Source organism: Mytilus galloprovincialis, chromosome 10 (assembly GCF_965363235.1).
Source record: "Mytilus galloprovincialis chromosome 10, xbMytGall1.hap1.1, whole genome shotgun sequence".
Classification (NCBI taxonomy): Eukaryota; Metazoa; Mollusca; class Bivalvia; order Mytilida; family Mytilidae; genus Mytilus; species Mytilus galloprovincialis.
Window position 1 is genome coordinate 3,492,847 of NC_134847.1, and position 18,672 is coordinate 3,511,518.

The 18,672-nt window shown below is 34.2% G+C and overlaps 1 protein-coding gene across 1 annotated transcript in view; it reads right to left on the bottom strand.

Annotated features, from left to right (window-relative positions):
* Positions 1-16,459: 16,459 nt before the first annotated feature.
* The window catches only part of LOC143049665 (NAD(P)H oxidoreductase RTN4IP1, mitochondrial-like), a 32,650-nt gene continuing 30,437 nt past the window's right edge, over positions 16,460-18,672 (bottom strand). Inside the window, exon 10 of the mRNA XM_076223308.1 lies at positions 16,460-18,114. Within this exon, the coding sequence (XP_076079423.1) occupies positions 17,998-18,114 (117 nt within the window). The 3' untranslated portion in view covers positions 16,460-17,997. The remainder of the gene's footprint in view (positions 18,115-18,672) is intronic.

Here is an 18,672-nt window from a genome sequence, read left to right on the forward strand (position 1 = left end):
AAGACAAACAACTTTAACCATTCTATAGTAGGATCAAAAGGCACTTATAATTAAATTCCGTTACATGTTAGTAGTAATCACATCTTTTGACAGGGACTGGTACAAATTAAGTAGCTTATGGTTCCGATTATATCTGTTTGAATGGTACGTGAAACATAATCCAAGTGTTATTTCCCATACTTCAGACCAATTAACAAATTTTATATGTACAACGTCACAATGTATATGATGTTGATGTAAAAATTGTTTGATATTGACGAACAATTTACTTAACTTCAATGTATATAGTCAATCCTATTGTCCGTTGTCATTTGAGTAATGGCTATTGATGGCAGATCTTTGATAGTCACACACCTGTTGGACCAGGGCTAATTAGCCGGCTGTAGACTTGACACACTGTAATCATTTTTATACTGTTGTCAAAAATCCATTAACTGTTAATACCTTAGTATGTTTGTGACAAGAAATAAAAAAGTATACAATATAACTGAACTTTTTTTTTACACACAGCCATTTAATGTTATGACAATAATTTGCAGTAATTTCAACATGAACAACAAATAAAGTGTGTAAATTATTCATACCATCACCGTCTTTTAATAATGATTTTAATTTTCAAAGCATTAATCAAGAAGCATCAACTGTTGTATTGATTTCCTGATATGATATTCTGAAGAGTTGCCATCGGATTTGACGGGTGTACATCATCAATTGACGGTTGTATCGCTTCAAAAAACAGCATCATTATTCATTAACTATAATTTTATGATTTTCCAAATATTCCACAGGAAGGGCATCTGAGATGCAAATTTAATTACGCTTATGTCTATACGATTATATAGGTTTTGCAGTGCAAACATTCGAAAAAGCAAAAATAGCAATAATACTGAACTCCAAGGAAATTCAAAACGGAAAGTCCTTTTGATAAAAAAATCAAATAATAAACATATCAAACGAATGAGAAATCACTGTCATATTCCTGACTTGGTACCGACATTTCCTTATGTAGACAATAATGGATTAATCCTTGTTTTATAGCTAGCTTAACCTATCACTTGTATAGTAATCTCATATAATTCCAGTAAATTGACAACAATGTTTGAGCATTTGTTAGTCCTGTATGATTTTTAATTTTAGTTTCTTGTGTATGATTCGGAGTTTAGTATGACGTCTATTATCACTGTACTAGTATACATATTTTTAAGGGGCCAGCTGAAGGACGACTCCGGGTGCGGGAGTTTCTCGCTACATTGAAGACCCATTAGTGGCCTTCGGCTGTTGTCTGCTCTATGGTCGGGTTGTTGTCGCTTTGACACATTCCCCATTTCCTTTCTCAATTTTCATAAGTTAAATTGGGTTACAGCAGTCAACATTGTGTTAGATCCTAATCACCGTAAATAAATAAAGGCAACAGTAGTATACCGCTGTTCAAAACTCATAAATCTATGGACAAAAAACAAAATCGGGGTAACAAACTAAAACTGAGGGAAACGCATTAAATATTAGAGGAGAACAACGACACAACATTAAAATGTAACACACACAGCAACGGACTAAGCATTAGACAACATCAACAAATATTTACTTCAACAAAGAAAAAAGTTAAAATATAGACACTCTATATACAAGCAAAGCCAACACAAAGCAAAAAAGAAAGATAAGAATACAAAAAAATGACAATAGCACAATAAAATATAGGTGTAGACTTGGAAAAACCGTAGTGGTTACAAATATGAAATTATACACTAGAAGCGAGCACTCTCAAAACATGGAGAGAGACGCTCTTTGTTATGTTTTTATTAATTGGAAATAGTAGGTCAGTCACTAGAGGAACAAGTTACGTATTGTCGGGGCCTAGTACTATGTAGGTGAATATTTTAAGTACTCTCAAGAGTTTTATCAAGTATTTACCGCAATGAATCACTTGAAAGACTATAAATATATTGAATAGTTTGAAAACACATGTAAACGTTCAGACTGTAATCATGGAACGAACTTGTTATATTGCAGTTTTACTTTGTACTACTTTTGTTTGCATAACCCAGTCAACGACTCTCCGGGAAGATGATTTCATGCCGCCAAAACCTGTTTTGCCACCAATCGATCCACTAAGAACTATCAGACCACCAATTGATCCTCCAGCAACTAGACACCCAGCATCCACTGAAATACCTAGATCAGTTAGACCTCCAGTTTCTCTCGGACATCCTCTTGATCTAGCTTTTATTATGGACACTACAGGAAGCATGTCTTCTTATATTAATATTGCGAAGGCAAATATTCGAAAAATTGTTAACGCTATTGTACGAAGTTCGCAAAGTAGAGTTCGGTTGGCCTTAGTGGAGTACAGAGATCACAAACCACAGGAGCGATCGTTCGTGACAAGAACCCATGATTTTACTGAATCCGTGGAAACAATGAAAACATGGCTGGACAATGCAAAAGCACAAGGAGGTGGCGACACACCGGAAGCTGTTGCTGATGCTTTGAATGAAGCGGCAATGTTATCATGGAATAAGGAATCAACTAAAATCAGTATTATGGTTTCCGATGCTCCTCCTCATGCTTTGGATCCTTCTATGGATAGTTCATTTCATAACGGATGTCCGAATGAACACGATCCAATGCAAACTGTACGAGAATTAGCTAAATTGGGTATAACATTATATACTGTTGGTGTCGAGCCATCTATCAATAAATACAAGGATTTTTTTGAAGCTCTAGCTTACAACACAGGTGGACAATATGTACCTATGCGAAACCCATACCAACTCATAAATGTGATAATTGGAGGAGCTCAGGAACAACTGTCATTGAATGAATTCACATCGGAAGTAAGGAATGAAGTCGAAAAATGTGTCGCTGATGGTCAAGAAGTCGATGAAAGCGCAATTGCCCAAACTGTTTATCAGAGACTAAATGCAAGAGGGGTGCAAACTAAGCACCTTACGAAAAACAGCAAAGCGTTAGAAGGGCCATCTTCAACAGCAAAGCTGTTAGCCGATTTGTCATCTATGGCTGACGTTAGGAAGAAAATAGGTAACAAATTCACATATGTCCCGATCCGGAGGTACGAAGGAAGATCGAGAAAAGGGCATAGAATGAGAGTTTCTTCTTCAAGTTTACGATCTCGTCCAACAGAACCAGAATTTCACAGAGTTTCATCTGACATAAGCCCAAGATATTTCGGACGCAGTTATGACCGTAGAGTAGGTCCTAAATTGGTTGGCGAGTATGGTGTAGAACCAAGATATATTTCACATAGAAGGAAAGGATATTCTGGTGCTCGGTCTCATGCAAAATCTCCGAGGGAAAAATTTACCACAGAAGAATCTGGTGTTAGTCTAGATCAAATTGAAAGGTTGGTAAAGAAAGAAACTGCGAGACTAAAATGAAACTATCAACGCGTGTATGTTTCTTAACAAAAACTTATATCTGGATAATAACTGGAGCTAATATAATGGAAACAGAACATGGTGTACTACAATATCCAAATCTGTGTTTATGGAACTTCAGTTTTGATTTATCTTTCGTATGTTTTATCTAAATGCTTTAATTATAGTCTTATTGATATAATTGGCATATTAAAGTATGTGAAGCAGTTTTTAAGTATCCTTTCCACATACTTAAGATCAATTCATATCTGTTCTGTGTACGCAGTAAGAATATTCATGAAGTTATTATGAAGAATGTTTTGTTTTGTAATATCAGTCGAAATTTTTCTTGACTTCAATACACAAAACGTGAAAATATAACAAGCAAGTCAATGAGAAAAATGTAATTAAAGGGTAAAAATTGTTACTTCGTTATCATAAGGTCAGGCCCAGAATCATTCCGTGTGAAAACAGGACTGTCTTTTACAGGCCAGGGGTCGATTTCACAAAAAAACTTACGATTAAGATTTATACTGATTTGTTCATGACTTAAGACAAATCTTAGTCGTAAGTTTTTTGTGAAATCGACTCATGGTACCGTTAATAACTATTAACATGTCGTAATGTTCTATTGTGTTGTCTTAAATGGTTTTTCATTTATTTGCATTGATATCATGTCATGTAATGTTGTAATTTTAGTGTAATATTTTACATTGCATAAAAGCGGGAGTTTTGGCTAGCCACAAAACCAGGTTCAACACACCATTGTTTTCTTAAAATATCCTGTACCAAGTCAGGAAATTGTTCGTTTCTGTTTGTGTTGCATTGTCTTTTTTGTTTTGTTTTTTTGTTTGTTTGTTGTAATTTAGTTTTTCTGTTGTTTCGTTCATTTCCTTTTATATTTGATGAATTTCCCTCCGGTTTAGTTTGTAACCCGGATTTGTTTTCTCTCAATCGATTTATGACTTTCGAACAGCGGTATACTTCTGTTTCCTATATTACAGACAAAACATGTCCACATGCTGGCTAGTCTCGACAAAATCTGAAATGTGGGATTGAATACCAAAGCCTTGATTCACATTCGAATGACAATGTTGGTTGTTTGTTTGAATAAAGTTGAATTAGGTTTCCTTTCATGAATGTGACCTACCGAATTTGACTATTTACCGGATTTGTTATCACATAAGCAACACGACGGGTGCAACATGTGGAGCAGGATCTGCTTACCCTTCCGGAGCACCTGAGATCACCCCTAGTTTTTTGGTGGAGTTCGTGTTGTTTATTCTTAGTTTTCTATGTTGTGTGCTGTTGTTTGTTTGTCTTTTTCATTTTTAGCCATGGCGTTGTCAGTTTGTTTTAGATTTATGAGTTTGACTGTCCCTTTGGTATCTTTCGTCCCTCTTTTACCGAACATCAAAAATTTTCATAGTTCACATCACCCCTTCTTTTTTTAAACCTGATAATGAAAAATCTTAAACCTTAAACAAAACCAGAATAATTAACCTAATAATAGTATATGCGGTATGATTTAAAATTTGTATCTATATATAATATAAGTATTTGATCAATCGCTTGGTAACTGTTATTATTCTTTTAAAATTACGGAATTGTTAATCGTGTTTTTATTTACCCTTTTCGTACCAATTCAAGCGAGATATCAGTGCATTTAGTAATCTCATCTATGATATTTTCGTTACTTAAAGTAAAGAATTGAAATATAAAATACCAGGTTACCCGTGTGTCAATCAGCAAGTAACATTCAAGTTGGAAGTTTTCATCTGGCATTACATCGTATTGCTAGTATAGGGAAATATTGGAAATGATGACAAGTTTTTCTAGACCGCGTCGATCTAGCTAGATCTTGACATGTGTACGACCATATCATGACCACTTGGTTTCTTTTGTGTCGTTGAGTTGTGGTCGAATTTGTGGTGTATGTGTACACAATTTTGTCGCAGGGGCAGATCCAGTCATTTTGAAAGGGGTGGGGTCCCAAACCAGGATAAAAGGGGGTTCCAACTATATGTTCCCATTCAAATGCATTGATCCAATACCCTGGATCCGCCACTGTGCCTGCTATATCACAATGTTTGTCTCTGTACCCAATTATGTCTGTTTGGAGTTATAAGTATATCTACATAAAGCCTTCTTTAACTTTTTTTCTGTCAAAAAATGACTGTACCAAACAAGGAAAAAATTAAAGTTGTTTTCCATCCGTTTGTATCGCTGAAAAGATGTATACTTATAAACTATTCACAAATAAAAAATGTACACCTTATGATATATCCTCCAAGAAATTGCACTACACTGATATATTTGACACTCAAATAAAACACTGACCCATACTAGCGGCACTTCTATGTAAATCTGCCACAATGAAGTACGCCCCCCTCTTTTGCTCCTATTATGAACTTAACTTTGATTTTGTCAGGTTTAGAGGACTGACCCCTTTTTTTATTTACATTATAGTTCGTTATTTCTGTTAAAACTTTTTCAGTACATCGCTTTTCATTTGCGTATCTAAACTACATGCTCGCATTTCCACTTGATATAGCATATAGATGAAGGAAACTGTAGTATACAGCTCTTAAAAAGCAATAAATCGATTGAGAGTAAACAAACTAAAATCGAGAGAAACACATCCAATATAAGTGGGGAAAAACAGACCAACAGAATCATTGATGTTCAACAAAACAAACGCCAACATACACAGAAACGGACTATTCGATAACAACTGCCGTATTCCTGGCTTGTTACATGACAAAATGGTGGGTTGAACATTGTTTTATGGCTAGCCAAACCTTCTGCTTATATTGCAATACAAGAATATATCGCCAACATGACAACACAACGTGACAGAAAAACAGCATAAACAAACACAAGAACACTCAGCACAGAGAAACGCACAAATAAATAATATAATAGTCGCTACAATATGTAAAACGCAGAAAAACGAAGAACATTTTCATTATCAACATCACAGTACATTTCAAACAGTGACGTATTTTGAAACGAATATATCATGATACTTATATAAATGCTTTGAAGACCTCGTAATTATACGACTAAATACTGCATGGAAAATTTAGTTGCAGAGGGGTTGTCGCTAAGACCAGACCTGTGTATAAAGATTGTGCAAACGTATTTTAGTCTTCTTTCATTAACTCGACTGTACTGACTAATAAGACATATGTAAAATGTACTGAAAATACAGAATACAAACTACAAACGATAAGACATAACACAATTTCCAACCGAAACAACATTTTCGATTTATTTCCCCGAGGGTAGATCAGCAGCACAATGGTCAGCACTTCAGAGTTGACTTGAGTTATCATTGATATGTTTATAATTATAAATTAACTGTAGACGAAACGCGCGTCTGGTGGAAATATTAAATTTTAATCCTGGTATCTATGATGAGTTTATTCAGTTTAAAGTACAGAGGTCAGGTTTAGAGATTTTGTGAATTGTTCGGACTCCTTTGATTTATCCTATGATACAATATAAAACATTGTATTTAAGACCTCCATTATTCAATTCAGTATATCCTGAAATATTTCAGGACCACAATAAATATTCGGTGAATATTGTTTTATTTTAGGATATCCTTAATATTTATAGATACTATTTATCTATAATCATATATTACAGGACCTCGACAATTCAATTTCAGATATCCTTGAATATTTATGGAGATCGACAATTATAACTAGAGCGCCAACTTTAAGTTCAGGATATTCTGAAATGTCTAATGGTAATATAAGTTTTATATTCCCCATTCAAAGTCCAAAGCGAGTTCAAATATTAATAAGAAGATGCGGTATGATTGCCAATGAGACAAATGTCTACAAGAGACCAAACTGACACGGACATTAACAACTATAGGCCTTCAACAATGAGCAAACCCATACCGCATTGTCAGCTATAAAAGGACCCAATATGACAATGTAAAACAATTAAAACGAGAAAACTAATAGCCTTATTTATTTAAAAAAATTAAGGAACCAAAAATCATAGCCAAACTCAAATAACCCATTATATAAATAACAAGAAAATCAAACAAACTTTTGCTACAAAGTATTTAAACTGAAAGAACTGATAGGAATTGCTGATCAAAAATATTTAATGCGCAGTGGTTTAAGAGAGGGGCAAAAGATACCAGAGGAACAGTCAAAACTCAGATTTAAAATGAACTGACAACGCCATGGCTAAAAATAGAAAGACAAACAGACAAACAATAGTACAGAGGACACAACATAGAAAATTAAAGACTAGGCAACACGAAAATAGGATACAAGGAAGTGACGAAAACACAAGTGGTATTTAAAGAGAGGCAGATTTGCACTTTAATGTCTTGTAAACACATGGTTGATAAATCGGCTATAATCAAGTTACATCAAAAGAACAAGTTGTTGAGAGCTTTTGTTGTGGCTAAGTGCTTAAAGTACTCTAAATTATAAATCACAAATGATTTAGTTAAACATGTTAAAATACCATAAACATATCGAATTATTTCAGAATATATGTAAACGTCCAGATTGTAATCATGGAACGAGCTTGTTCTATTGCAGTTTTACTGTGTTCTACTTTTGTATGCATTGCTAAGTCAAGAACTTTTAATGAATATATTGGCATGTCACCAGAACATCGTATGCAACAAATTGATTATCCAAGACTTGTGAGGCGTCCACCGATGGAACGTAAAGAACTTGTCAGACTACTAATCGATCCCGAGGAACCCGACATGATATGGCCACCAATCGATCGACCTAGGAGACCACCAACTGATTCTTCGACAACTAGGTCCACTATAAATCAACAACCTCCAGTTTCTCTCGAACATCCTCTTGATCTAGCTTTCATCATGGACACTACGGGAAGTATGTCTTCATATATTTAGAGTGCGAAGGCAAATATTCGAAAAATCGTTAACGCCATTGTATAAAGTTCGCAAAGTAGAGTTCGGCTGGCCTTAGTTGAATACAGAGATCATGAACCAGGAGATCGTTCGTTCGTGACTAGATCCAATGATTTTACTGAATCTGTCGAAGAAATGAAAACATGACTGGACAATGCAAAAGCACGAGAGGGGGCGACATACCGGAAGCTGTTTCTGATGCTTTGAATGTAGCAACAAAGTACTCATGGAATATGGAATCAACTAAAATCAGTATCATGGTTTCCGATGCTCCGCCTCATGCTTTGGATCCTTCTATGGATAGTTCATTTCATAACGGATGTGCGAATGAACATGACCCAATGAAAACTACGACTTAGCTAACTTGAGTATCATATTTTATACTGTTGGTGTTGATCCATTCACTGTTATCTATAGTGTTGTTTAAATTTATTTATATTTAGCTATCTTTCACTACGAAAGCTACATCAAAGCTCTTGATACCTCGGGATTAATAAATATGTAGAAAATTAAGGAAGCTATTTACCAGAAGAGACATAAAATAGCTAAAGTAAGGTTGTCGTTTTTCCTATCAAGGTAGTTGGCATTTTACATTTTTTACAGCGAGAAATTTAAGAAAAATATGTCATTATAGAACCAAAGAACTTGCTACTGAGCTGATGATACAAAAAAGAGGGACAAAAGATACCAGAGGAAAAGTCAAACTCATAAATCGAAAATAAAATAACAACGCCATGGCTAAAAATGAAAAACACAAACATAATATTACACACGAAACATCATAGAAAACTGTAGACTGAGCAACATGAACCCCACCAAAAACTGGGGTGATCTCAGTTGCTCCGGAAGGGTAAGCAGATCCTGCTACACATGTGGCCCCTGTCGTGTTGTTCATGTTATTACAAACCCGGTAAATAGTGTAATTCAATAGGTTACATTAATGAAAAGGGAAGGGGATTGTTGTTACGACGTAAGAAACATATCCGATATTTTCTGTGAAACGGTTATTCTTTTACGGTCAACCAACTCGCCATGGCATCAATAAAGTTTACGAAGGAATGATTTCAACTTCACTGTTTGGAACTCTTGGTTTAATAGCTTCCTTGTGAGCAGCAACCTTCAATGACAAAAAACATGATAGGAAATAAAAGCGCGGGAATATCGTATCAATTGGGTGATATATACTCCGTATACAGGCGCTGCTGGAATGTTGCTTCATAGAAAGAGAAAGTTCACAATTTGGAGGCTGAAATCATCTCATTTGTTGTAAAATTTTGTTTTCAACCGACCCTCATTGTCAATCCGGGATACATATATCCTCATATGTCTAATATACTTGATATCTATGGCATATCTAACGTCCTTGACCTATAGGAATCCTTTATTTTTCATGTTGTTTCGTTGCAGTACAATAACAATGAACATGTAGATATATGTTGATTTTATGTCAATAATCAACTATCTAGTTGAATCGACATGCAGATGTATATATTGTGTTTGTGTTGACTAGATACTTTTTCTGTTATGATCTTCGGTGGCCGGGTGTTACCTTTCAACGTCAGTTTTAATCTAAAGTCGTACTACAGTACATGATATATAAGGCATGAAGATGTTATTTTTACAGATCAGCTAAATTATCTATAGTAAAGGATCCAACAAATTAATGTAAGATACAGTCACAGAAATAATTATATGTATAAGTACGTCTGAACCAGTGACAACTCTACAACAGATTTATCCATCGGATCACCAGCAGTGATGGTGATATGTAGCTGTGTACATTATTTATATACAGCTCGTCTAAGCATCAACCCAACAATGTTAGATCTGTAAATTTTGTTTTTGTTGTTGTTTTGCAAATGAATTGTCTTCTGGAGTTTACTTTAAGATATCTTGTCTAATTGGGTGGCTCTCTATTTTATATTCTGTGGCAGTGCCTTATCTACTTAGGTTGACCTAAAGATATTTTGTTCTTTGTCGGGTGGCGCTCTCATTAATTTCCAGCGACAGTTATTTGTAGATATCTTGTTAATGTTGGGTGGATCACTCATTGATATACTGTGACAATAACTTGTGGTCTGGTGAAGATCTATTGAACTGTTGTATTTGTTCGTGGGTGCTATCATTTATATCCTGTTGCAATGACGGGTCTCCTATGGTTCTATAAATATTTTTTTTTTGTTAGGTGGCTCTCTCATTCATATCCTGTGACAATAATTTGTCAACTTGGGTTGATCTTTTGTTAACATGTAATTGTTCGGCGATGCACTCATTGATATACTGTGACAATGACTCATCAACTAGGAATGATCTTTTGATTATTTTATATTGTTCGGTGGTGCACTCATTGATATACTGTGACAATAACTTGTGGTCTATGAATGATCTTTTGTTAACTTGTAATTGTTCGGTGGTGCACTCATTGATATACTGTGACAATGACTCATCAACTAGGGATGATCTTTTGTTAACTTGTAATTGTTCGGTGGTGCACTCATTGATATACCGTGACAATGACTCATCAACTAGGGATGATCTTTTGTTAACTTGTAATTGTTCAGTTGTGCACTCATTGATATACCTGACAATGACTCATCAACTAGGAATGGTCTCTTGTTAACTTGTAATTGTTCGGTGGTGCACTTATTAATATAATGTGACAATAACTCATCAACTAACTAGGAATCTGATGTACAGTAGTTGTCGTTTGTTTATGTAATTTATACGTGTTTCTCGTTTCTCGTTTTTTTTTTATAGCTTAGACCGTTGGTTTTCCCATTTGAATGGTTTTACACTAGTAATTTTGGGGCCCTTTATAGCTTGTTGTTCGGTGTGAACCAAGGCTCCGTGTTGAAGGCCGTACATTGACCTATAATGGTTTACTTTTTTGAATTGTTATTTGGATGGAGAGTTGTCTCATTGGCACTCACACCACATCTTCCTAAATATATGATATGTTGTTAACTTGTAATTGTTCGGTGGTGCACTCATTGATAAACTGTGACAATGACTCATCAACTAGGGATGATTAAAGATATCTTGTTGTTTTTAGAGGACTCTCAAATTGATGTCCTGTGAATTAGTATCGTCTACTAGGGTTGATCTATAGATATCTTGTGGTTGTTAAATCGCTCTCTCATTGATGTCCTGTGAATAAGTATTGTTTAATAGTGGTGATCTATAGATATATTGTGGCATTCTGTCGATGATCAGTGACAATGACATTTCCTTTGTTTCATTCATTGATGTACATGCAATTCTACTAATATAATGTTTGGTTGGTATCTTCCTCATTGATAAACATGCCAACCAACTAATATCTTGTTTTTGTTAAGTGTCTCTCTCATTGATGAACATGCCAACCAACTCATATCTTGTGTTTGTAAGGTGTCTCTCTCATTGATAAACATGCCAACCAACTAATATCTTGCTTTTTTATGTGTCTCTCTCATTGATGAACATGCAATCAAACTAACATCTTGTGTTTGTAATGTGTCTCTCTCATTGATGAACATGCCAACCAACTAATATCTTCTTTTTGTTAGGTGTCTCTCTCATTGATGAACATGGCAACCAACTAATATCTTGCTTTTTTATGTGTCTCTCTCATTGATGAACATGTAATCAAACTAACATCTTGTGTTTGTAATGTGTCTCTCTCATTGATGAACATGGCAACCAACTAATATCTTGTGTTTGTTAGGTGTCTCTCTCTTTGATGAACATGCAAACCAACTAATATCTTGTGTTTGTAAGGTGTCTCTCTCATTGATAAACATGCCAACCAACTAATATCTTCTTTTTGTTAGGTGTCTCTCTCATTGATGAACATGCCAACCAACTAATATCTTGTGTTTCTAAAGTGTCTCTGTCATTGATAAACATGCCAACCAACTAATATCTTCTTTTTGTTAGGTGTCTCTCTCATTGATGAACATGCAATCAAACTAACATCTTGTTTTTGTAATGTGTCTCTCTCATTGATGAACATGCCAACCAACTAATATCTTGTTTTTGTTAGGTGTCTCTCTCATTGATGAACATGGCAACCAACTAATATCTTGCTTTTTTTATGTGTCTCTCTCATTGATGAACATGCAATCAAACTAATATCTTGTGTTTGTAATGTGTCTCTCTCATTGATGAACATGCCAACCAACTAATATCTTCTTTTTGTTAAGTGTCTCTCTCATTGATGAACATGGCAACCAACTAATATATTGTGTTTGTAAGGTGTCTCTCTCATTGATAAACATGCCAACCAACTAATATCTTCTTTTTTTTAGGTGTCTCTCTCATTGATGAACATGCCAACCAACTAATATCTTCTTGTTGTTAGGTGTCTCTCTCATTGATGAACATGCAATCAAACTAACATCTTGTTTTTGTAATGTGTCTCTCTCATTGATGAACATGCCAACCAACTAATATCTTCTTTTTGTTAGGTGTCTCTCTCATTGATGAACTTGGCAACCAACTAATATCTTGCTTTTTTTTGTGTCTCTCTCATTGATGAACATGCAATCAAACTAACATCTTGTGTTTGTAATGTGTCTCTCTCATTGATGAACATGCCAACCAACTAATATCTTGTTTTTGTTAGGTGTCTCTCTCATTGATGAACATGGCAACCAACTAATATCTTGTGCTTGTTAGGTGTCTCTCTCTTTGATGAACATGCCAACCAACTAATATATTGTGTTTGTAATGTGTCTCTCTCATTGATGAACATGCCAACCAACTAATATCTTCTTTTTGTTAGGTGTCTCTCTCATTGATGAACATGCAAACCAACTAATATCTTGTGTTTGTAATGTGTCTCTCTCATTGATGAACATGCCAACCAAATAATATCTTCTTTTTGTTAAGTGTCTCTCTCATTGATGAACATGACAACCTACTAATATATTGTGCTTGTTAGGTGTCTCTCTCTTTGATGAACATGCCAACCAACTAATATATTGTGTTTGTAAGGTGTCTCTCTCATTGATAAACATGCCAACCAACTAATATCTTCTTTTTGTTAAGTGTCTCTCTCATTGATGAACATGCAAACCAACTAATATCTTGTGTTTGTAATGTGTCTCTCTCATTGATGAACATGCCAACCAACTAATATGTTCTTTTTGTTAAGTTTCTCTCTCATTGATAAACATGCCAACCAACTAATATCTTGTTTTTGTTAGGTGTCTCTCTCATTGATGAACATGCCAACAAACTAACATCTTGTGTTTGTAATGTGTCTCTCTCATTGATGAACATGCCAACCAACTAATATCTTCTTTTTATAAGGTGTCTCTCTCTTTGATGAACATGCCAACCAACTAATATCTTGTTTTTGTTAGGTGTCTCTCTCTTCGATGAACATGGCAACCAACTAATATCTTGTGTTTGTTAGGTATCTCTCTCATTGATGAACGTGCCAACCAACTAATATCTTGTTTTTGTTAAGTGTCTTTCTCATTGATGAACATGCCAACAAAGTCATATCTTGTTTTTGTTAGGTGTCTCTCTCATTGGTGAACATGCCAAAAGACTAACATCTTGTGTATGTAATGTGTCTCTCTCTTTGATGAACATGCCAACCAACTAATATCTTGTGTTTGTAATGTGTCTCTCTCATTGATGAACATGCCAACAAAGTGATACATTGTTTTTGTTAGGTGTCTCTCTCATTGATGAACATGCCAACAGACTAACATCTTGTGTTTGTAATGTGTCTCTCTCTTTGATGAACATGCCAACCAACTGATATCTTGTGTTTGTAATGTGTCTCTCTCATTGATGAACATGCCAACCAACTAATATCTTCTTTTTGTTAGGTGTCTCTCTCTTTGATGAACATGCCAACCAACTAATATCTTGTTTTTGTTAGGTGTCTCTCTCTTCGATGAACATGGCAACCAACTAATATCTTGTGTTTGTTAGGTGTCTCTCTCATTGATGAACATGCCAACAAACTAATATCTTGTTTTTGTTAGGTGTCTCTGTCATTGATGAACATAACAACAAACTAATATCTTGTTTTTGTTATGTGTCTCTCTCATTGATGAACATGCAAACCAACCAATATCTTGTTTTTGTTAGGTGTCTCTCTCTTTGATGAACATGCCAACCAACTAATATCTTGTTTTTGTTAGGTGTCTCTCTCATTGATGAACATGCCAACCATCTAATATCTTGGTTTTGTTAGGTGTCTTTTTCATTGATGAACATGCCAACAAAGTCATATCTTGTTTTTGTTAGGTGTCTCTCTCATTGATGAACATGCCAACAAACTAACATCTTGTGTTTGTAATGTGTCTCTCTCTTTGATGAACATGCCAACCAACTAATATCTTGTGTTTGTTAGGTGTCTATCTCATTGATGAACATGCCAACAAAGTCATATCTTGTTTTTGTTAGGTGTCTCTCTCTTCGATGAACATGGCAACCAACTAATATCTTGTGTTTGTTAGGTGTCTCTCTCATTGATGAATATGCCAACAAACTAATATCTTGTTTTTGTTAGGTGTCTCTGTCTTTGATGAACATACCAACAAACTAATATCTTGTTTTTGTTATGTGTCTCTCTCATTGATGAACATGCCAACCAACTAACATCTTGTTTTTGTTAGGTGTCTCTCTCTTTGATGAACATGCCAACCAACTAATATCTTGTTTTTGTTAGGTGTCTTTCTTTTTGGTGAACATGCGAACAAACTAAAATCTTGTTTTTGTTGGGTGTCTCTCTTATTGATGAACATGCCAACCAGCTAATATCTTGTGTTTGTAAGGTGTCTCTCTCATTGATAAACATGCCAACCAAGTAATATCTTGATTTTTTATGTGTCTCTCTCATTGATAAACATGCAAACAAACCAACTTCTTGTGTTTGTAATGTGTCTCTCTCATTGATGAACATGCCAACCAACTAATATCTTCTTTTTGTTAGGTGTCTCTCTCTTTGATGAACATGCCAACCAACTAATATCTTGTTTTTATTAGGTGTCTCTCTCTTCGATGAACATGGCAACAAACTAATATCTTGTGTTTGTAATGTGTCTCTCTCATTGATGAACATGCCAACCAACTAATATCTTGTTTTTTTTTTGGTGTCTCTCTCATTGATGAACATGCCAACCAACTTATAACTTGCTTTTGTTAGGTGTCTCTGTCATTGATGAACATACCATCAAAATTATATATCTTGTTTTTGTTAGGTGTCTCTCTCATTGATGAACATGCCAACCAACTAATATCTTGTTTTTGTTAGGTGTCTCTCTCATTGATGAACATGCCAACCAACTTATATCTTGTTTTTGTTAGGTGTCTCTGTCATTGATGAACATACCATCAAAATTATATATCTTGTTTTTGTTAGGTGTCTCTCTCATTGATGAACATGCCAACCAACTAATATCTTGTTTTTGTTAGGTGTCTCTGTCATTGATGAAGGACACCTAAGGGTGCGGGAATTCTCGCTACATTGAAGACCCATTGGTTGCCTTCGTCTGTTGTTTGCTCTATGGTCGGGTGGTTGTCGCTTTGACATATTCACCATTTCCTTTCTCAATTTTATACCAAAAAACTAATATCTTGTTTTTGTTAGGTGTCTCTGTCATTGATGAACATGCCAACAAACTAACATCTTGTGTGCGTTAGGTGTCTCTGTCATTGATGAACATGCCAACGATTTAATATCTTGTTTTTGTTATGCGTCTCTCTCATTGATGAACATACCAACGAATTAATATCTTGTTTTTGTTAGGTGTCTCTGTCTTTCTTTTTGGTGAACATGCGAACAAACTAAAATCTTGTTTTTGTTGGGTGTCTCTCTCATTGATGAACATGCCAACCAAATAATATCTTGTTTTTGTTAGGTGTCTTTCTCATTGATGTACATGCCAACAAACTAATATCTTGTTTTTGTTAGGTGTCTCTGTCATTGATGAACATACCAACAAACTAATATCTTGTTTTTGTTTATGTTTCTCTCTCATTGATGTAGTGGCATACCAATAAAGTGTCTAGTGGGATTGGCCAAAAGATCTCTTATTTTTTTGTGTGTGGCTCTTTGATTGGTGTACATGCTAATGTACTGTCTACTATAGTTGGCCTGTAGATATCTAGTTTAAAACTTATTGGTTTCAACCAGAGAAAAGAGAAAATGTAAAAAGCAAAAGAAACAAAAATTATTGTATTTATAGTTAACATTCATAATATAAACATAAATACTAAATGACAATTATATTGAGGTGATAGCACAACAAATCTGTGTCCCCAAATGGCTTCTTGTAAATACTTAGAAATCTGTCAAATCAAATGGCTTCTTATAAAAAGTAAGATATCTGGCTAATCAAAAGGCTTCTTGTAAAAAGTTAGAAATCAATGGCTCCCCATAAACATTCAGAAGAAATATGGCTTAACAAATGGCCCCAAGTGAATACTGCAATAGCAATGATACTAAAAAAATCAATAAACTTCTTTAAGGTGGTACCTAACACTTTCATTAAAATTAATTTGGCTCGTTTAATTTTCATAAAATTTTGACAAAGTATTTACTTTGACCATTTAACAAAAATATCAAAATATCAAAAATTTTGAACCAACCATTTTATCAGAAAAATTACACTGGTTATATAGCAGTTTGACAAATACCAATTTTGATCATTGAGAAACTTTATGTTCCCTTTACAACCCAATGTAATTAAAACGTTTAGCTGACTCTACAGAGTTATCTCCCTGTAGAGTTAGATACCACCTTAAATACTTATCACAAAGTAGTATGGCATGATTATTTTCTCAAGAATTCTTACTTATCCTTCAGGAATATTTTCCATCACACATGGCATTTCTGTGACAAATAATTATGATACTAAATAACTTATTTTAAGAGCACAGAAATCATAAATCATAATTTGGTCAGCTTTCAGCACAGAAGTTGCAATGAGCTCAGTAACTTTATTTGCACATACAAAGCATGTTGTATAAACAATGCCAATGAGACAATTATCCATCACAGATTAAAGGACTTAATTAGATGTGAGCAAAAATATTAATATAAACTAGATCTTAAAAAATGTCTTTCCGGCTCAAACATTTTTTTTGGAGACATCAGCTTTAAGCTTATTTTCAATATCTAAAAAAAGTATTAACTGACAACCTAATGTATCATTCCTTTCATGTGACCTGATAAGAGACCGGGACTTAAAGTTAAGTACCCCCAGTGTAAATGACCCACAGGTTAATTACATAAGACATGACCCTAAAATATTTTAAAAAGCCACATTTTCTTACTACTCATATGTGATATAGCTCATTCAAACCACATGTTTACATGTATAGGCATATCAATTACAGATAAAGGGAAATAACTCTAAATGACTTTAGTTGGCCTAACATAAATCATGGAGACCTTTGTAAATTTAACAGGATGACATTTTGTGACAACGTTAATTTTTAATTTTCCTACAGATTTATATTTTAAATAACACAAGGGTCAACTCAATTAATCTAGCACTTAATATTAGTGACAAGTCTCACTATAGAAGCATTTGCATTAAATTTGTGTTTGACACAATAAATATACTTTGGATTTTGGTTCTCTACTCTCTCGTTTTGCTCTTTGAACAAAATTTGCCATTGTGATTCATATCAATGTTCTGAAATTCACTATCCTTTTTTATTTAGATGATGAAACATGATTTATGGCTTTTCCTTTCACTTCTCTTTGACCATTTGTATCACAGTTTTTCCTCTAGCATGACCTTGTTCAACTTTTTCAAATGCGGCCGGTACATCTTCAAATGGAAATACTTTGTCTATCACTGGTATTATCTATAAAGAAAATTAAAAATGATCCATTAATAAAATACTGTGTTTTCATTTGTTTTTGTGAATACAATTTACTTATTTTCATAGATTGAAGATATTTTATATTTTCGCAGAAATTTCATTTTGGGGACAAATTGTTTTGAAGGCAGTTTTGTCTTTGCCTCAGTTTGTTTGCACCCCCCTTAAATCTGCCATCCTTTTAATACAAAATGTTCATATAAATCCAAAATAATAATGCCATTTACTTTTCTTTCACTATTCTGAGCATCAAATTCTGACAACAAAATTTCAACTGGATTAAATTCCTTCTAATTGTATCAATTTCCTATTCATGCAAAATGGCTGTAAAGTAAGGGGAGATAATTCTATTTTTATTTAAATTTCCCAAAAATTAAAAAAAAGGTTGACTTGCTAATTATTAACTAGAAGTATATTAAGTTTATATAAAAAAAGAGTTTTGTATCTAATTGATTAAAATCTAATATAAAAATGATAACTTTTTATTCCTAAAGAATTTATTTTGTAAACTTAAATTCTTTTTTAGACCTTTTCAAATGTTAA